This window comes from Catharus ustulatus, chromosome 17 (genome assembly GCF_009819885.2).
Source record: "Catharus ustulatus isolate bCatUst1 chromosome 17, bCatUst1.pri.v2, whole genome shotgun sequence".
NCBI lineage: Eukaryota > Metazoa > Chordata > Aves > Passeriformes > Turdidae > Catharus > Catharus ustulatus.
The window spans coordinates 3,424,185-3,446,095 of record NC_046237.1 but is presented as its reverse complement, the minus strand read 5'-3'; the positions used below and the strand labels follow the sequence as shown (position 1 = coordinate 3,446,095).

The window sequence follows — 21,911 nt, the reverse complement described above, 5'->3', positions numbered from 1 at the left end:
CCAGTGTAATCACAGCAACATTGGGCTTTTTGCTCCCCTTCTCTCCTCAGGTTGTTTTAAACACTTGAAAAGTTATAAAACATTTCTGTAACCTGACAGAGGCAGGAGTTTGGGATGCCCCTATTACCAGTAGAAACATGCTGGTCTTAAAAACTGGTAATTTATGTCCACTAAAATGTATTCACTGGACTTTATACACATACTGGACTTTATACATACACGACTTCAGGAGGAGATGCCATTTGCAGAAATAAAAAGCTCCCAAAGAACAGCAACTCAAAGTTGTTGCAGTTGTTTGGTCCAAGGCAGGGCTGATAGCTAAGAGGTGAATAAAAACGTTAAAATGTTGGGAAAATTCATTTTCTCACACCAGTATAATCTACAGGATGCAGTGCACCTTCCCCTCACATAAATTCTTTGTGTCATGTTAATTAACTTAATAAATGCCAAAAATCCTTTCTGGCACTAAGAGCAATGTCAAATGAGTGATGTATATGTTAATTTTAATACCCCCAAGCAGGACAGTGCATTCACTGCTCTGAGCACATCTGCAGTGTTTATACCACACCTTCAGCTGCTCCTGACCACCACACTCCCTGTTTTTCTGCTCCTGTGCTTTACCACCCCCCTTCCTAGTTCATCCTTTTTGTTCTCAGTCGTCTTTCATTCCATGCCAAAACAAACCAAACCCCTCTGTATTTAGTACAAAACTCTTAGTTTTGCATGACACAAGTGAAACCTGCCAACTCCTTCCAGCCAGGACAGTGGGAATGATTTTTTTAAAGCTTCAGCACTGCAGGGCAATACACTCAAATACTGTTCTTGTTCCTAAAATACATTCTCTTTTTGGGGAAAAATGGTCACATAACATCATAAAGAGATGCATTTTCTTTTCCAGGAAACTAGATTTGGATGGCCTTATTATTTTTGCTCCTTGAGTGGGGGGAGGTAATTTTTAGCCTGAACTACAGGTTATGTCATAACATTTCAGATCTCAAGTCAGGAGAGAGTGGAGTTCACTTATACTCTGCAGCTTTCTTGGCTGGTGCTTTGTGAAGGTTACCTTCTCCTACTTAATATCTTCAGTTTTATTTTATAAACAGATTCTGTCTGCAAGCCAGGCATTCTTGGAGCAGTAATTAGTAGAAAAGACAAGCTTTCTACATATTGGTAAGTTAATTGGAAACTAACGGTGAGGAGTTAAAAGAGAAAGCTTTACACAGCATAGAGTCATGCATAATAAAAACCCTAAAGTAAACAACTATTAAGTGTTGCTGCCCAGACCTTTCCGAGTTCTACTGTTCCTGAAAGAAGTACAAAGAAGCCCCTGAAGCATTTTATGATCCACCTCTTAAAGGATTTGCCAAGATGTATCACTTGCCCTAATTGGCAGCTCTGAACTTACCTGTTTGTATTTGAAGGACTCGCCCACGTTTTCATCCAGGCTGAAGGTTTTACAAAGCATTGTTTAAGTTGAAAATGTATGAAGGCTAATGAAAGTAGGTTGCCAGGTTTTTGTTGCATGTAAATAATGTGTGTACATTTAAATTTGTGCAGGTCACGTTCACTGAAATGGGTGTGCATGGAGGCCACCTGCAATAGCCCATCCCTGTTCCACAGACAGCCCTCACTGGGAACAATTCAGCCACGAGACTAAAAGGTAACTTGTTGGGTTTTTGATTAACAGGAGATAATTGGGATGAACACTGCAAGGAAATGCTGGACAGCACCTGAAAGCTTTGTACTGAAACAATTTTAAAGCACAAATTCATTGGTTGCAAAACTTCTAACTTAGTAGCTCTGAAAGACTTGATGCAAGTGAAACATTCTCATTGTGTGTGCAAACCAGGTAGTTTGCATTTAGCTCCCAGATTCCCTATGCAAACACATGCAAACATCTTTTTCTCTCTATTCCAGCATGTTCCTTGTGTCTGCCCTTCTCATGCTCTGATGCACATGCATGCCATCTTAGACAAACCCACCTGACACTATTCAAAAGCAGTTTTCTCATATCTAAGAGCATAACTTCAAAATTGCAAGCAGAAATTAAATTATTCCAGTCTCTGTTAAACAAAAGATGACACAGTGTGGGTTTCCTGCATAGGAACTGCAGCCACTTGCTTAGTACAAACTTGTATCCAACCTTTTCATGTGAAACAGCAGTTCAGAAACAGGACTTTTTGTTTATTTAGCTTTTGATGGCTGCTTTTAACTCAACATGTTAGATGTGCATCCCAGATTGAAGCAACCAAACCACATCTTTTAAGCATCATGTAAGACAAGCGAGTTAACTGCAGCCAAATCCCTATTTTTGGGGACTACATAAGCAACAGAGCAGTGATTTAAAAAAAGCAAGCTACCAACCAGCTGGCTGTATTAACAAACAAGAGAAGATCCCTTCCCAGCACAACAGGCCCCATGACACTATGCAGATATTAAAAGCACTTCACAGTTTTGATTGACAGAAACCTGGCCTAAGCAGTTGAGAACTGTGCATTTCATCCAGTTTAATGTAAAAGCAATGTATTAAATAACTTGGCCCTGATAGAATTTTTCAGGCCTTACCCTGCTTGTCAAGACTGTGTGTGGCCTGCAGTTTCTCAGACACAGAAAAGAAAGGAAGTGTTACACAAAAGCTGCATTCTTTCTGCTGTTTCCCCCCATCCCTTCTTTGCACAAGATCTTCTGCCTTTGTCTGTGTGTACATAAACCAGGGAAAAGCTCCAGTTTCTGAACACCAGTAGTCAGGACTTCTGGAAAACAGCTATTCCAGTCATTTGTACATGTAAGCTATTGCTTACATTCCTCTTCTATAATTATATTGCTATAGAGACTGTTTTTTAAGATGTGGAGAATTTTGGAAGCATTTATAAACAAGCCAGCATATTTATAAACAAAGCTTTTTATTAATAAAATGTTTACACCTTTTTTTTTTTGCACAATACATCAGACTGGTAGTGATTTAGCATGTTATTACACTATAAAAGTTTATTATGAATGCTTAGGCTGAAAAGGCTGTTTAGATTATGTCAAATCAACATTTCTTTATTTGCATTCTATGCACTATATGGGAGTGTAACAATTCAACCAAAAAGGAGAGAACAAAAGCCTGGTTTTCCTCATTAGCATCTACAAACCAACAATACAGACAAACCTGTACACACTCTCAGGACCAGCCCAAGAGAAGACTAAAAAAAAAAAGTCTCAAAACATTCATAAGCTTGGGAATTCATCACTACAATATTTCATCACTAGTAATCTGACTACACTTCATGCAGTGAAGCAATGGTTGGAAATTTGTGCAGTTTACAGTGCTGCAAATGCTCTGTAACTTTGAGCGGCTTAAGTTTGTTTTAGTAAGAGATAATATAGTAACAAGGCACAGACCTTTCAACCTTTGTAACAGGTTAACCCCATCCTAGAATGAAAAGGCAGAATGTTATGAGTGACAAGAATTGCTGATACAAAGGTTAACCTTGACACATTTTACAGGCAAACATTTACTACACTGCAAGAGCTCTATGCATATCAGGTTATTTTTGTGTCCTGAACACACGAATGCAGTTTCTCGTTCAGAAAAAAATCCTTTTTTTTCCTTCACTGTCCTCAGTGTGGTGGGTACAAGTGGAAGGATTGCCAGGAAGTCTTAAGCATCTTAGCTACAGAAATGCAATCCACTTCTGTGCCTTAAATCAGTTAATTCACCATCACAGTGTCAGTGCTGGATACACAATTTCAGAAAGAGGAAGTGCAAGAAAGAAAGGTAAAATACAGAAGAATTGACTAGAAGCTTACAATAACTTGCTGCTCCAGGTGAATGTGCTTTTAGCCTTCATTATGTGGTAAAATACAGTCATGGCACAGGTCTCAGCTGCTGTAACAGTTTCATAAGGCTGTGCTAATGAATTACCATTTTGCCTACAAATATTTGCTCCTGTGACAAATACTTCTACAACTTTGTGGCAGAAGAGACACTCAGCACCTACCATTGTCTAAATCCCATAAGGAAACAAAGAACAAATTGCCAAGAAAACATAATGGATTTAATAGGAAATACATACTGTAACATGAGTAAAAGTGAGGCAAGATAGTATCAAGGTGTCAGAGTTACAGAATGTTCAAGTGCAGCAACTGGATGGTGCATTACACCCAAAGTGATGAAGAGCATGACAGAAGAGTGGTCTGTGTCTTTCAACATTTGAAAAAGCTGGTTTGTTCAATAATACATGTGTGAAAACATCAAGAGAAACCAAGCAAAGTAAACCCTAACCTTCTTAAAAGAAAATCTTTATAAAGGTCATTAGCTCCTTAAATAAAATTTCTAGTTAGTGTTTAAGCAAAAATTTAGGAACCTCAATTTGCAGGTTGATTAACAGGAACAGCAAAATTGTTTCTTCAAGATATCTTTATTCTAGACTGAGAATACAACTGCCTCAATTCTTCATGTAAAATAGGGAGCACCAAGTAACTCTCAGCCATTAGAACTTTTCTAAGTATTTCTGAATAGCTCTTTATAGCATGGACACTCTGACAACATTATGTTAAAAATTCAAGGTTGGGTGGGGTGGCAGGAAAGAGAGTGGGGGGGAAGGAGGAAAAAGCTGACCCTAGAACATTTTGACATGTCAGAGGCTAAGCCCATCAGTATTCTTGGATTTCAGGATAGTCTTATATCCCTTGAAAGATTTGTTCTCTGTGACACTTCAGGGATAAAGCCTGGTAATATTTGTTTGATTTTTTTCCAAGTCATGCATTTTTGACTGTAGCTGAACAAGAAGTGATTTACATTTAGACTTTTGAGACTCCAGAATATCAGAAGGGATTTTTCAGAAACAAACAGTGTGAGAGGTCCTAAATAATTTTAGGGAATAACGTTTTGGCACCTGAATTTTTGTATTTTCAAGCATATTCCTTTTGACAAGCCTGAGCCATATGACCCAAAGGAAAGGTAACATGACTATTTTAGTACTAGAACCTGTATTTCCATCTTATATTGGTAATTCACACAATCATCATATTTCTGTAAATCTTCTATCACCTACCATCACTAGGCTGTGATCTACTACCAGAGATGGGACCTGAACATAAAACATCAACAGTTTTCTATAGGGAATTTTTTGCAGATTTTTTAGAGACTTAATTCCAAGTACACAATTCTGCTTTGAGTAACCATCTCAGGTGGCTGTACAATGACTTCCTGCTAGAAAAGTTAAGAAATTTTGTCCTTTTCTCTCAACTATGAACCAAAAGGCCCTTTTTAGAAGCTGCAAGTATGCAGGAGAGATACATGAAGCCTTTTCCCAAAATGAGCAGGCAATGTAGAAGTTGAAGCCAGTGAATTATGCAGGTTCTCCTCATGTTGGAGATGATTTTGCCCTGCTTGTCTGTAGCTATTGCTGCTGAGTGAGGTTCACTCCAGGGTGAGCAGCTCCACTGTTCTGACAGCTTCTGTCCTGTAAATCATCCATTCCTGTGCAGATTGCTGACACAGCACACCACAAATAGCCTACACCATCCTTAGCACACACTAAAGACTGTTTCACAAGCAAGTAATTCAAACATCACTGCTAAAGCTTCCTTTTCCAGTGAATAATGTGTTATACTGGAATTAAACACTAATGTGAAGGAATAACTTAAGCTTAACAGTGCAACACAAAAATCTTGCTGAGGCCAACTTTTAAACCATTCAAGATTTTCACTGTGAATTACTTTTTAATAATTAAAATGAAGTTTAACAACAATGTTGTTCTCCCTCAACCAGGTTAAAGGATTAGACTTCCAAATCAATAAGTAGGTCCTGTCTCCTCTCCTCTTACTCTCCTCCCAAACAAATAAATAATCCTTCTTGAGCAGGCTGGTAGCATTAAATGTAAAGCAACACATCAAAAACTCCAGTCTGCACAAACATCCTTCTAAACCATTAACTGTGATCCTGCAGCACTTAAAGGAAGGGTCTCACTGATGTCAGCAGGGATCTGGAGTGCAGTGATTTGTTGGACCTAAAACAAAGTCTTGACCTTCACAGCAACAGCAAAAGCTGTTAGAATTGTCTTAGAACTTTTCAAAGCACCTATAACAATTTTCAGTAGTATGATTACTAGATGCTACTAAATTTCAGCTTCCAAATTTCATCTGCTTGAGTACTTGATATGCCAGTTTTCAGCATGTATATAAAATATCCTACAAAACTACCTACAGCACAGACTGAGAGCATGGCAAGTCAGCCAAGTGACTGTTTTAACAGAGGGTCAGATGAAGACACCTTCCAAAACCTGGAGAGGACATTCAAGTTGCTCCAAAGCTTAAGAATGAAGTATTTATCAAATTATGCTTTTGTTCAATTCTATAACTTTCATGAGAAAGAAGTGGTGGTGTTTAGAAGTTGCAATAGTCATATTTTTTCAGCTAAAAATGTTTTGGATCAATGATATAACATACACCTCGTTACATTTTTACATACATGACACTTTTGTCCTTTCTGCAGAAATTAATCTGTGCAATGTGCTCTGGGATGACCCTGCTTGAGCAGGGAGGTTCAACCAGATGACCCACTGTGATCCCTTTCAACCTGAACCATTCTGAGATTGTGAAATTCCCTTTGACAGTATCTGAAAGTTGAGTCTCTCTGATGAGCTCCACTCATTAGAGAGAAAGACATGGTGAAATAAAACTTTAATCCTGAGCTTTTTAAACAATTTCTTACCAGGAAAAAAGTTACTAAAAATTTAGCTGGAATGGTTGATAATCAGCACTCCAAAACCAATGTGTCTCCAAATAGAGGAGCCGTGTTAGGACAAAATAAAATAAATTCCAGCAAGCCTAGTGCAAGATCAAAGCAGCTGACCTAACAAATTATTAATACAAAAGAAACCTTTTTTCTCCTCCAAAAATGAAACAATAAGCATGTGCATCTCATGCAGGGAAGATTGCATTCCAGCTTTCAGCAGGGCCAGTGATTAATAATCACTTATCTGGACTCAGAAGAACTTCTATCAACTATCTGTCTTTTTAAATAGGCAGGTATTAGGCCTCACAGCCTCACTCCAGGGCTGGCAGATGGGACAATCTGTTACACATTACCTGCAGTAATTCAAGATCAGGACTGCAGAAAGCATAGGGTGCATACCCATGAAGTTGGATTTCTTGGGCTCTCTAGAAGCATGGAGCTTGTAGGACTATGGCAAAGAAGGCAGAATTGGCAATGCAGGCAGGGTAAGGAAAAGGCATGACAAAAATGTAGTCACCAAATATCATTAAGCTCACTGACTTGTCCAAAAACCTCACTGTACCAGTTTGCCTGTTTTGCTCCAGCTCTCCAAGAATTTTCACTAACAAATGAATCTGAAGTACAAGGCCTTTCATTTCTTACAAATTTTCCTACATTTCCTTCAGAGAAAATACTTGAGATGATAGAAAACCAGATTAAAAAAAAAGAGTAAGCATCATCATGACCTCAGTTTGATACTAAAGCTAACCAGCATATTTTAGTATATACTCAAGTCTATTAAGCTCTTTTTCTTCAAAAGTATAAAAGTTTCTCACTAGTGCTGGTAAGAAACAAAAAATAAAAATAAATAAAATAGCACAAACAGGTATGGTCAACCTAGAGTTTAATTGAAAGCTTACTAAAACCCATACAGAATAAGCTAAACACTGATTTGCTAAAAACCTTCACAGACGAGAAACCCCAGGAACCAAGAGGTAATGATCTACATTACCACGTCTTAAGGTTACTTCCTATGTGTATTTTTGTGCCCAAAATAGGAAAGGCTGGGTGCACCCCAGATGAAAGCATCTTTAACAGACAGGCCTCGTGCTGCCCCAACAGGATTTTTTTATTGGCCCTTTCAAATGTCATTGAAAGAGAAAGAATTTCATCTGCCTCTGGATGAACTCACAGTGACAATACCTAAAATGCAGGAAAAAAACCCTGAGGAGATTCCCCAAGAGTTTATCCCTAGGTGTGGAATGGAAGGAGTGTAGAAGATTGTATTATTTTTTACATAATTTATAACACTTTAAACACTGGTCTCATAAATATAATATGAACACTTTACACATGCCAAGCAATTAAAAGCTTTCCCCAAAAACTTGTAGGTCTTATCAGAACCACTGGCAGCATCTGTTTCCAGCATCTCTTTTTAGTCAGTAACCACTTAATTTAGTCAGATCTACAAGTAATTTTCTTCAACTGACATTCTAATATTGAAAAAACTTGTAACAACAAAAAAGATGCCTATAAGCATACCAGTTTGCCTTAAAGTGATTACAGTCAGCATGAAAAAGAAGATTGTCTGTGGTTTAAGATTTGTTGCTTGTGTCCCCTTCCCCAGTGCAGATCATTCTTAAATAAAAAGTGCAAATGGGATTTGGGGACTGGATGGACTGATTTGCCTACTATTTCTCTTCAGTTCCTTATTCTGTAGCCATCTCACATCAACTATCCCGTCATACTTTGGATTAGCTACACCAAAATTTCAAATAAGGCTCACTGAAGAAAAGGAAGAAATGACATCTAACTTCCAGACTCCTCCTAACCCAATCTCCCACAAAAGTGCTCATTTCCCTTTTTACAAAAAACCTCCCGAAACCTTGATTACAAAACTATGAAAACATTTCAGTTCTACCATCCACGTAGTCACCTTCCAATCAAGCAAGGCCAAAAAAGTGATGATGGATTCCCTTTGAATGCAAGAGACACTGCACGCTGAGGGAGGCAGCAGGCTGCCCTGACCACCGCAGTCCTTTCTGCGCGTGCAGGTGTCCGGTGAGCCCGTCCCTTCTTGGGGGACCTCGGGTGTGTGAACACCAGCAGATAAAGATCTAAGACTGATAATATAAACCCAACGTGAACTATTAACTTCCAAGACCACCTACTGTATAAACAAGTTTGATTTTCTAAGGGGTCAGTCAACAGCAGCTGCGCTTTGTCACCGATGGCTGTCGTCGAAGTTTGAAGCCCTTCCCACTGGATGCAGGGTTGGTGTCAGTGGATGGAATTCTGCGACCTACAAGGAGGCAGGAAAAAGAAATTTATAGGAAATGTTAGACTTGAAACTAATTCTAAGCATCTGGTGTAAGCTCTGTATACAAAAATGTGTCTTCAAGTAGTTGTAGGTCACTAGGGATGACATTCCTGCCCAGCAGGATGGCAGCAACAGTCTGTGTTATGTCTGTAAGAGGGATGGCTGCACAAAAGAACAGCAGAGATGGTTTGAAGTGGATTTAGCAGCAGTTACACTTCAGGCTCATCTAGACCTGGATAGCTGAGCTGTAAAAGCACTTGGAGAATACTTTGAGAACAAGCACCTTGACCTGCATTTCCACAGATCACCTGCATCGGGTTTAACAAAGGAGTGCTTGTAGAGAGAGCTGCTTTACTCATCTCATCAGTCTTTAAAATGGACTGTTCCTAGCTGAGCATTCTCTTCTGAGGAGGATTTATGATTTTTTTCCCCCATAATTTATTCAAGATCAATTTTAGAGAGCAACTATTAAGTCAATAAATCAGGAAGCCAATCTACAGCACATACTTCTTACATCAGCCTCAATATTTTCAACTGCTTCTATAGACCCTACTTTTTTTCCTTAAGTCTGATGTTTCTGTAGTTAGTCCTCTTTTCACAAACAAGCTGACACACCTGCACATTGATGCTGCTACTTGACACATATCCTCCAAATAACATTGCAAAGAATTCACTTTGGAATACTGTCTGCTTTTTAGTCACACATATAAAAAGTATCATTGTTGTCCTCACCACAAATGGGACAGAAAAGATTTGCAATTTAATATAAAAAAACCCCAAGGTACTACAAACATACTTAAGGAAAATCCACATGCAGTAGTTGCTATTCCCCATGCAGTAATCTGGTATTTATGAATTCTTGCATTTTTAAAATACACTTCTTTAGCCTAAGTACAAGCACTGAGAGTGAGAAATGAATTCCTTTTCTCAGATGTATAAAGTCTGGATCTTCCTCATTTCTTTCTTCTTCCATAACCTTGGAAGTACTAATTGGAACATTCAATAACAGACATGGTAAGTTGACACTGACTTCTGACATGAGCACCTTGTCTGCTATTTATCCAGTAGCATCACAGTAGGCTGAAAACCTCTAGAAGGAATATTTAGAGGTCATCAGGTGACCAGAAATTAATGCAGTTCATTTTGCAGTTTGCAGTCATGTCAGATTGTAACAAATTTAGCATAAAGTCTGTAAATTTTCACCTAAAAAGCACAAAAAGCAATACAGAATTTCTACTCAATCTTTTTTGCAGAAGAAAATATATTAATTGTTTAAATACTTACTAATTTCTATAAAGAGTTCATTAATGTTTATTGCATTTTTTGCACTTGTCTCTACAAATATTGCATGAATGGAATCTGCATAGTCTTTAGCATCTTTTTCCATGACTTCTCTGGAAAAAAAAAAAAAAAAAAGCAAAGAAAAATTCATGAATGCAAAAGAACCCCATTACTCAAAACCTTAAGGGACAGATTAAGTTTTTAAGTGTCTCCTATCATGAATATTTTACCTGTTTGGCATCACAGTGCTCCCTCATGCTGGAGCAGGCTCATTCTTTACTCTGTGCTGTCTCCCTGCCCTGAGCTATGAGCACAGCCATGAACTACCCAAGGCCTTAATCCATCTGACAACATTGCAGTGGTTTGGTCTGGAGTGCTCTAAGCTTAGGGCTGCAATCAATTCTCCCGAGATGTGTTACCCCACCAGCTTTGTATGTCCTAAGAAGATCCTGAAGCATTAATTCCAATGATCCTGGGCATTTCTTATGACTTTTTACAAAATCAAAGTATCTCCCAACACTGCACAAATCATCAGTGCAGCATTTACTTTGCTTGAAGATGCAGCTCTGAAAGAGGAATATTGTTATACTGAGCTCACAGAAATATACAAGTTATTCTGCATCTCAAAGTAGGCAAGCTGATTATTTTGTATTTTTCCTTAAACAAAATGAAAAACACAAACTCCAACACCTGTAGGGAGGTCTGGACTTTATGTTGTATCACTTCATGTACAATTTCTACAACACACTGGCTGCTTACAGTAATGAGGGACTTTAGGATATCAAGACCATGGACTTTGAGCAGTGACTCAAATACTGCCCTTGATAAAAATACAAGGAATCTTCCTCATTAGCTTGAATAGCAATGTTTACACTTTACAAGGCCAGCTGAGCATGTGAGATGCAAATTCTGTTCTAAATAATTTTACACTCTATTTCCTTCAAAAGACATGCTTTTCCTAATGAGTGTTATTAGAGCTCCCTAGATAACTTCTAGGTATTAACAATTTGTAAAACCATACTGAGAGCCACCTTTGCAGTGGTTCTTTAAACATATAACCAGCTGTCTCCTTTGAGACACCAGCTGTGGTGCCTTTTCCAGTGAAACCTAAACCCAAGAAGTTTACACACACCTTCTTTCTGAATTTTGGCTTATTTAACCAGGACATCAATAAAAAAAGGCCTTCTTTTGTTTTTAGTACATGCCTTCCTGAAAATTTGGCTGTTCATAAAGTTTCTCAAGAGCTTTTCCCGCTCCCTGCAACTATTTTGGCCACAGCCAATTCCACCCCAATATTTAAGCAGGGAAGGAAGGCACCTGAACAAGCAAGTTAGAAAAACCTACACAATGCTTTCCAACAGGCTTGGTGTTTTTCCTAACAAAATGAGGTGCTACAGACTGACAGGGGCACTTCTTGTAAAGTGAGGTAAACAGCTTCTATTACACTATAGTTTCACAGGCAGTTTAGGTTTGTGTAACTTGGCACTGCCACCAGAAAAGCTAATCCTGTCTGCCTGTAAACTGCTCATTCCTAGCCCTGCTATGCCCACACCGTTATGCCAGCAAGTGTTCATGGTGTGAGAAAGATAAATATACTTGGATCAGTTTTTTTACTTTTTTTTTTAAAGGGTTAGTTTTAATCTGGATCCATTTTACAGCCCAATTTACTGCCCAATCACACGTGCATTCACATCAGCACAGGGGAGGAAGTGGCTGAGACCATCCAAGGGCAGACTAACCACATCTTCTGACAGCAGAAAGAGCTCAAACCCCATGTCCTCTGACAGTAGAAACAGCTCAAAACCCTTGTGAAACTACAACACTAGAGCAGAACAGCTTAAATGGTTCTATACCTTTCAGCTGCTTTACAGTCTTAAAATATTTAATGCTAGGGCTTAAGGAAAACCCTCAAAACTGATAGCAGTTATTTACCTGACATCATTAAGATCACACTTATTTCCTGCAATAGCTACAACAATGTTGGGAGGTCCATGCTGGCGAAGCTCTTTCACCCAGTTCTTTAACGTTGAGAAAGTTTCCTAATGTGGAAAAAAAAAAAAAAAGAAAGAAGATGGAAGGAATTAAGAAATTAAGAGTCAGAACTGGCCCATGACACAAATAAAAAACCACAGAAATTGTAATGCTGGGTCAAGATTAGGTTTCTTACCTCTTTTGTGATGTCATACACTATAATGGCTGCTGCTGACCCACGGTAATACATCGGGGCTAAAGCACGAAACTGGAAGAAAGACAGCAAACAGCATAAACTTGACCTTCCACTGACCTCCAGAACCTCACTATCATTATTCTTACTATTGGAAAAAATGAAAACCAAGATCATAGCAGTGCAGAACTTCCCTTTACAGTCACAACTAGTCTGTGCAGTAGAGCACATAATCTCCCAGGAAGGCATTGTTCTCCTAAGGCCAGGCAATAAATCGTGTGGGGCTCAGCAGCACCTACTGCAAACAGCAGGGAGGCAAACTTGATCTTATTTTGCCTAGATTAGAACCTCTCACTTAACAGACTGTCTACATAAACATCCATGTGCTCAACTTTAAACACCAAACAAGGGCAAAAATGCAGGGAGAAGCAAGGTCAACTTTGTGCAAGACTAGCACATATTAATTGTGATCAGCAATGTTCAGAAGCTGCTGTGAACCTCTCGGCCCCTGGATCAGTCATCAGTCTTAAATGCTAGAAATGTTGATTTCTTTAGAATCTCACTTTAAGGATTTTGCTTAATTTTTTCCCTCAAATTTAGAAGCATGTTTAAACCAAAACCTGCAAAAGCCCACAGCTATGTGCCCAGCTGCAAGCAGAGCTTTAAGGAACATGCTAGATAAAAGGCTGCAGTAATTTTCTTGCAGTTTACAGAATTAAATCTACAGCAGGTCTGTTTGCTTCTGAGGGCTTGTACCTTTGTGTGGACAGAACCTAATGAATCCAGTGCTAAAAAAAAGTGATAAAGTACACAATCAAACTGCATCAAAATTATCAATGAAGCATTCTTAAGAACAGTGGGATATTCTGCCAACTTTAAAAACGCCAAGACAATTAATTTAGCAACCAGAACTCTCCATCAAAGTGCAGACTGAATTGCATGTAACTGGTTCCATGTAAGCATATATGATTTAGAGCTTTTGTGCATCGTATTTCTCAGGGCAAAAATAATGAATTGGATACAGTTTTTCATAAAGGCTTATTCATTTCTAATAAAATACCAATTTCCTTTTGCTTAGTGCAGTTCAACTGAGAGCAATATAATAAATCATAAAAATCTTGCTATAAAGCAGAATTCCAGACCATTTACATTTGGCTCTCAAATTCTGTTTTGAAAATAGGATTTTGAATGCAAAGTTCAGAATATAAAAATATTTAATAGTGGGAAAGGGAAACATGGGCAGGCACTCAGTTCACATTGGGACATAATCCCTCTCTTCCTTCTAAGTACTAAAATATAAAGGGAAATGTATTTGGTAAACCACCACTTGGACTGGTTGCAACCTGGCTTTTTGATTATTTCACTATTTACATTGGGAATAAACCAACTTCACTTGCTGATTTTGTATTACTCTCATTTCCTGTCTGCCAACACTTAGATACTTTTTTCCACGTAAGAGCAGTCGGCAGATAAAATATATTAACAAAACAGATGTTACCAGAAACACTGGATTTTCCTTTTGCAATTTTTCCAAAGACTTCAGCTTGTCCCCCAGCCTCCAATTTGTGTTTTGACAGAATTATTAATGTAATTATGCAGGGAAACTCAAAACTGTTAGGTAAGAAGGCAAAAAATCCTAATTACTGTAAGTGACCTCCTATCAATTGAACTCAGTGTAGAAATAAAAAAAAAGAGAATAAATAAGGTGTGTGTAAATGAGGTGTGTGAGTGACTTGGTGCACATTTCCACCTCTGGAACAAGGATATCCAGCCACTCCAAAGCCACTGAGAGCAGGGGGATGCCCAGTGCAGTGCAGCACTATTTGCAGCTGGGCTTTTGAAATGGGAAACAGCAAACACTCCTCAAGAAGCCAGGACTGTGAATTCCATGCATTCCACATCATAGCTCAGCAGAGACATTTCAGTTCCAAGAATGGTGTGGACATTTTTAGTATTCCAGATCTATTCCACAGAGGGAATCCCTTCCATAATTCATTGTCAGACATGTTGCACGACCAGAAAACTGTGCTGCAGATTTCAGGGCCAGGCAGGTGTACAGCCCACATGTGACAGCAGTGACAGTGCTGTCCTGCTCTGGAGAAAGAAACCTCTGTGAAGATACTGAATCATTTCAAAGTAAACATCCTTGTTCACATTTCACTGATTTCTTTGGTTATACTGGGGTCTCAAGTGACTTCTCTCATACATGGATATAAACTTCACAGCTCCTGGGTCAGAGTCCTGGTATGACACCTTTCCTTTTTAGATTTCAATAAAGATATCAAGCAACTTGTGTAGAAGGAAATTAAAGCGGTATCACTGAGAGACCAAAAATAGACCAAGAACATGCTGGTCATGTACAGAGATGCTTCCTCAGATAAGTTGTGCTGAATCCAAATTACAGGGTCCTCCCATTGCTTGCACAGTTAAAGTGAACAGGTGGAATGCTAAAATGTAATGGAGGTTTCCTGCCAAATAGTGGCAGGCATGTTTATAAAGCTTTCCATTTAAGAGTATCAACCTCTAAAAATTGATACTCTACCTCTCAGAATATCACTTTGCAGCAATAACATTCCAGAACAGGCTACGATGTTCACTTAAGACAAACTATTTACAGCAAATGCTGACTGACTGCTGGGAATGGAAGGGCTCAGGATATTTTTGATAACACAGATACTATTGGTCATATTCCTGGAAAACTGACAACTTAAGTTTGCTTTATATGGTGCAGTTGGAAGGAAATAAATTGTCATTCAAAATTTACAGCACTAAATCATAATAGAAATACACTTGAGTTATTTCCTAGCCATCAAGGTTGTTATCAAGCCAAAAAGCTGGCAGCTCAGTTCCACCAGGAATCCTTCAGGTCAAGTGCCTGTGGATAGGGATGACTGAGGCTTTACAAGGTGTTTGTTTTGTTTGTTATTATTGGGGGAGGTTGTTCTGTTGGTTTGTTTTTGTTTGGGCTGTTTCTCAAGCCAATCCTGAAGAGCAGAACAGCTGTATTTACCAATTGTTACCCTAAAGTAATAACCCAGCCTTTGTCACAGTTACCTCACATCCTGAATAAGCTCATCATGAGTACTTGGCAGCTGCCAGTAGTTTATTTGCAGTGCAGAAACAGCAAGAATAAGCATTGTTCATACAGCTACAGTATTTTCTACCACTCTTACTAGTAATCCATAAGCAAGCAAGTTCCCTAGCAAAGTCTTCCTTTTAAATTCCAAGTAAAAATCAAGCTAATTAATTAGCTGGGATTTCATCTGATTAGTCATTTTCTTCAAAGCTTTTGTTGCCTCCCCTCAGAACTATGCATGCTGCAGAGATCAAAACCCTCAACTACCAAATTAAAATTTAAATTTCAAAAGAGATTCCTCCCATAGTTTCTAACACCATCAGATTTGATTAGTGAAACTTTACAAAAGAATAAAAGAGCAGTTATCACCTGTAACATTGCTCAAAACTCTGCTTTGGAGAGCCTAAATCTACATCCTACTCACATTTACAGCCCTAACAGTGAAGCTAACACAATGTGTCAGCAGTTGTATATTTTTCCAGGATCAAGGCCTTACTTGTGCCATAAAACACAGCAATTCATCTCACTTTGATTCTCCTGTTGCTGCACTGGTTGCAAATATCGAATGTTTAAATCTTAACTAGAAATGGTACTAGAGACAGCTGCTGGCTTCCCCCCACACTAGCCTTGTTTTCTGTGGGAAGACCATTCCCTTTCAGTGAATCTAAACCCAGACTAAAATTTCATAAACTCCTCTTAGGTAATCTTCCTTACATTTACACTTTAATCATGACAACAATGAAAAATAAAAACATATCTACAGCACCCACATCTAATAGGAACCTGCATAGAAACAACTGTTCTAATACATGTTTGTAAAACCAGATCACTTTGTGACTTTCAGGAACAGAGCTGAAAAGCAGCCCAAGCTCTGGCCCAAACTTTCTCCGTGCATATTGATTTTACTTACCCGCTCCTGTCCAGCTGTATCCCAAATCAGGAATTTATGCAGCTCATTTTGATACTGTACAGTCTTGGTCATAAATGAGGCTCTGAAAAATACACAGTTCATGCTTTTTGAGAATATAAATACATCCTTAGAACATTCATTACCACCATGAGCTTTCAGAAAGGTTCACATTCCAATAAAAGTGTTTTCCCCACATATAAAGACACAAATTGATGAAGTGTTTCAGATATAAAGGCTGAAATTAAGAAAGGATGAAACTTCCTTTCAGAGACTGATATTCAACTGCCAAAACACAACAGGAATGCAAATTATCAATTTTAATTATTTATAAGCTTTGGATAAAAAAAAAATAGGATGTCTGACCTAAAACCCCAGAAAGGTCAGTGTTTTAACAACATCCTTCCTCACAGCAGCACAGCAATCACCTCAGTGCACACTGGAAACTTCTGGGGGGATAGAGGTCAAATTCTTCCCTTTGTATCAGCTTTTTCTGTCTCTGTACTAACACTCAGAGAAGTGCCAGTAAATCCATATTTGGGAATAAAATCAGAGATGGGTATCAGTATTGGTAGGTGTTAACAGGACAAAGAAATCAATAGAGTAAATTGCTCATTGTCTGCACCCTGCACAGCTCCCAAATACTGTCTGACATCCCATAGTTTAATTTGCAGAGGCAAAAAAACCATCTCTCCTGTTCTCCAGGTTCTTCTCCTCTTGCCCAAATTCTAGATGTTTTACAGTTAAATATTGCAGAGTACTTTTGTGGTTTATTTGATCTGCTTTAGCTGGATGAGTGCATTTCCCACAAGAACACGAATTCAGTGACCTTACTCTTTTACAAGAGAGGGAGGGAGGGAGTCCTTTGCTGTATCTCTCACCTGTAGGCACATTTTTCACTGGAAAAACCAAACACTGAATTCAAATCCTTGTAGAGCAGGCACTATAGGTGATATAAATGTTTTAAGCACATGAGACCTACACTGTGAACTTGAATGCCTATTGTGTGATTAATTTCTGCCACTTTAAAATATTGCAGACTTCCAGACTTGTTCTGTCAGTTTTTACAGGATTGTGAAGACACTGGAGCTTCTTACAATACCCCAAACTTGCTGTACAGTCAGCAAGAGACTTCAGCATGGTCAGCTTTGAATACCTGTGCCCAGGACTCTGAACTCCAGCTTATCTGGGGGCTTAAGAGCTACTTAATAATGTCCTTGACACTTTTGCAGCAAATGTAACTGCAGCCTTTGGACTTGTTTCAATGCTATAAGAGGACAATTAGCTAGATACATGAAAGAAAAGGAAAGGGAGCAGTTACACAATGTTTCAGCTGTTAAGAGGTAACCTTCTCCCCATTCCTTAAACCCAGATCATTTGCCAAATAGTATGTCAATCACCAAAGTTGATTTGTCTTTTAAGCAGCCAAACATAAAGTTGCAACACCCCTAAAAAGGAAGAGCCTAATTGCAGTGCATTTCAACACCATTAATTAGCTGATGTATTTCTGCAATGAGTAAAAAAACCCCAAAGTAATAGGAGTATCTCTTGTAAAGCACAGCAGGGACTTTCACTTCCTTCAAGAGTGCTGCAAATTATGCATCAAATCTGAATTCTATGGTCAATTTGGAAACAGTTTCCTAAATCACAGATTCTCACAATTTATCTTACTTGGTTCTATAAACCAAACCATGCCTGTGCAGTCAATTTGAACTGAAAAGTTGTGTTTCTGTAATTCACACCACAGCTAAACCATCCCCAGTGGTACCTGACAAGAGGCTAAATGCTTCTCAAAATCCTGTGACAATTGGGTCAACAAAACCTTCTAAGGAGTTATCCTTGATAACTTTTAGTAGGAATAATGTCTGGTTTATTACTAAATTTCCCAGCTGCTTCTCCCAACCAAGCAGGAACTCTAACTTGTTTGATATTCCTTTTTGATGCTCTGTAGAAAGACAAGATATTCTGCAGTACCTAGAGGTAAATGCTGGTTAAATGTGCCCTCAGCATCCTAAGGGGAAAAAAGCTGCAGAATTCTGACAAGGCATCTGCAGCTGCCCATATGAGAAACTGAGCAATGAACATTGGCAACAACAAAGTGTGATTGCTCAGCTGATGCTAAGAGGAATGAAAAGAGGACAGGAAACAAGATCATATCTCATGAACTCAAAGACCCAGGGAATAAAGTTGAAACATACTCAGCTTTAGTTTTGCAAGATGCTCAAAGCTCCTCTAATCATTACTTTGTCCTTTCCACCTACTAGTCTCAATTAGAAACTAAAAGCAAGGTATAAATAAAAGCAAAAATTACTTTACTTTAAGTTTTTGGACTGTGTATCTTGTTGGAGCTTCACACAATCCCTGCATTTGAGCAAGTTTTGATTAATTTATATAGCAAATTACCAAAATAACCAGTCCTCAGATCAATGAATGGTTTTAAGGGCTGGTAAAAGATTTTCAGTTTGTCACTTCAAGCAACTACAATGAACTCAGTACTGTAAATAAAGCTCTGTTAACAGAGAAATTTAAACAAAAGCAAACTTCTACAGAACATCTTGTTCAATGTCAGTATTTATACTCAAAAAAAGAGGGGTGTGTAAGGGAAAAGAGAGAGACCACAAGGACCCCAATTTTTCAGAAGGACAAGATAAGACACATCTGATCTTTATCAGCAGGATTTTTTTAGTCAAAGCTGAAGCAGAGCCTGTGTTACACCTGAGGCAGGAAGTTGTGCTGACACCCCCACACATCTCTGGGCATCAAGCAAAGGCTGTCCTCCCATAAGCCAAAAAAAAAAAAAAAAAAGAGCAAAAGACAGCAAACGATCCAACCACTCCAAGAAATCCTGATGCTTGCTCTTCCTTCTATCCATTCAAACATTTGAGATCAATATTGTAGCTACTCAGACTCAAATTTCAAATATCCCCCTTACCTATGAGACCAACTGCAAAAACAGTTTAATCAGATTTGTGTGTGCATTGAATACAGATGTGTAATATTTTAACTAATTAGTGGTGAGACCTACCTGAATTAGTATGTTAACCACCCTCAAAAACCTAGGAGACTTAGAGTACTTGAGTCTTAAAAAACATGAATTAAAAGCTGTGGAGCTGCATAATAATTAGATGTTGAAATGTAAGGGTTGTGCATGAGAAAAGCATGCTGTCCCTTCAGCAGAAGCCTCTGTAGTGTAATTTATTTATTGTTAACTTAGATTAACAATACAAAAATGGGTCCAGACCTTGCAAATGAAAATGGAAGGTGCAGCAGTGCTGAGAACACTCCTACATGTCCTAAGGTAGCTCACAGCTTAATTAAGGCTGCAGTCATGTTTATTACAACATTTAGCTGCCACACACGAAGAACTCCCGTGATCCATTCAGGTAATTTCATTTTATTCTTGCATAAATCACATTTACTTCATTTAGTTTCTTACCCTATTGTTGGGTTGATGTTGGGATCAAAGCTGTCTTCAACAAATCTCCACACAATACTTGATTTCCCCACACCAGTGTCCTAAAAAAAGAACAGACACAGTTGAAAGTAGTATTAGTTACCATGAACAGATTATTCTTTTTGTTCTCAAATCCTGCAGTATGCTGCCATGAATAACACATTCCTGCAGAGAATCTCAGAGAAGTTGTGAAATACTTCAGGTATTATATTAGCTTAGTAGAAAATGAAAGGTCTGTGACAAGATACAGTTTTCTAAGCAAAATTATTAAGATTGTTTTTGAAGGACCACAAAAATTTACATTCACACTTATTATTACTCAAACTCTGGGATTTTTACAAAGCCATGCATGCCTTGCAATAGAACAGCAGTGGGAAAAGAGCACTTTTGGTAAAATATACAGCAATTGAGTATGGCTTGCCAGGATGGAGGACCAGTGGAGCACATGAAATTATACAAGTGTGACACATGCATCCAACCTCTGACTAATGCTGTCCCACCCTGCTTAATGAAAGACTTGAAATTTCTTGTGACACACCTGAAACATGTTACTAATGCAACTCTACAGTGCCGAAAATGGTGAAAGAGGAAACGAAAAACAAAAATTCTGGATATTTTTGCACCCCTGAATCCACAGTTAAAAAGCAAAAGATATATAGAAGTTACATTTAGAAGTGAAATAAACTCCTAGCAGTAAAACACTTCCCAGTAGAAGCTGAGCATTTATAATTGTATTTTAATTAAGACATGTAAAGACAAACTTTTTGCATTACATTTCCTGAGTCATTAAAACTTTAAGGAATAAACCCTTGAGGAACTCCTTCACTGAAAATGAAGTTTTACATCATTCATGCATTTTTTTTCCCCAAACTCCTGAATATTGCAGTAATTTAGGTGCACTACCTATGATGGTATTCATTCCACCCAAGCTGTTTTCCTATTGAGAAAAAGCACACTACCATAGCTCTATATTTTATACCATTTGCAGTCTCATTAATCGGAGCAAATCTTACAAAAGAGAAACACAGATGTGGTTCCTGGTTCAGGGAGTTCAAGGCCAAGTTTTCCTGGTGCTTATTCTCCTTTTCTTCCATGACAAGAGGTTTCTCAGGTCAGGTGAACACAAACAGTAGTTACCCCAAATACCTTCATAACACGGAGGGCACACAAACACATAATCTTCCCTTCTGAAGGGCAATGTGGCCATTTAGAAGCAGAAAAAACTCAGAACAACAGAGGGTTTCGATGCCGGCGGTGACACCTCCACCTGTTCAACGTGGGGCTCTCAGACTAAACCAAGCCAAGACACAGCCTCACACCCTTCAATTTTTAAACTTCTGCTTCCCTTCGTTCCCTGTCCCCTCCTTCCACCACCTACAAGACTTTCCTACATCTGTTCTTAACAATTTAAGTTCAGGCCCCTCCCTCTCTCCCACCAGCTTGATTTCAGGTGCTTCTATTTATTTTATGGACTCCAAGCCTGAAAGAACCTGGGTGGATGAGGGAAGCATGCATTGGATAGTCGTGATTCCTTTATTATTTTTTTAAAAGGCGAACAGGTTAGAAAAGGAGCGATATTGGCTCCTGGCAGACGCCTCCACCGCGGAGGGGAAGGCGCGTCCGCCCGGTCCCTCAGAGGGACGGGCCGAGGGCCCCCCGCGCCCGGGGAGAGCTCCCCACGCTCCGTGCCTCTACCACAGGCTCCGCCATCGCCACAGAGCCTCTCCAGCCTGTGACAGAGGCTCTCCGCCATCACCAGAGCCTTCCCGCAGCTCTGACAAGAAGCTCCCCGCCACCACAGAGCCTCTCCAGCCAGCCCCTCATTCCGCTCCCACCCTCCCTCCGGCCGCCCAGCACTTACCCCCAGAAGGCAAACTTTCAGCTCCCTCAGAGCCATGGCCGGGCGGGCAGCGCCTTCAGCGAGCGCCTGAGACGCGGCCCAGCACGATCATCGCCGTCCCCGCGGCGGCCGCCCCCCGCCCGCCCCGGTTACCCGCACACCG

At 39.2% G+C, this 21,911-nt stretch overlaps 1 protein-coding gene across 1 annotated transcript; it reads right to left on the bottom strand.

Annotated features, from left to right (window-relative positions):
* Nucleotides 1–2,886: 2,886 nt before the first annotated feature.
* RAB22A (RAB22A, member RAS oncogene family) lies at nucleotides 2,887–21,891 on the bottom strand. Its single transcript, XM_033075343.2, has 7 exons — nucleotides 21,770–21,891; nucleotides 19,891–19,970; nucleotides 16,458–16,539; nucleotides 12,475–12,546; nucleotides 12,240–12,346; nucleotides 10,311–10,420; nucleotides 2,887–9,008 (listed from the first exon to the last, which is right to left on the bottom strand). Exons 1-7 carry the CDS (start codon nucleotides 21,803–21,805, stop codon nucleotides 8,911–8,913), a joined length of 585 nt encoding a protein of 194 aa, XP_032931234.1. The 5' UTR covers nucleotides 21,806–21,891; the 3' UTR covers nucleotides 2,887–8,910.
* Between the last annotated feature and the right edge of the window lie 20 nt (nucleotides 21,892–21,911).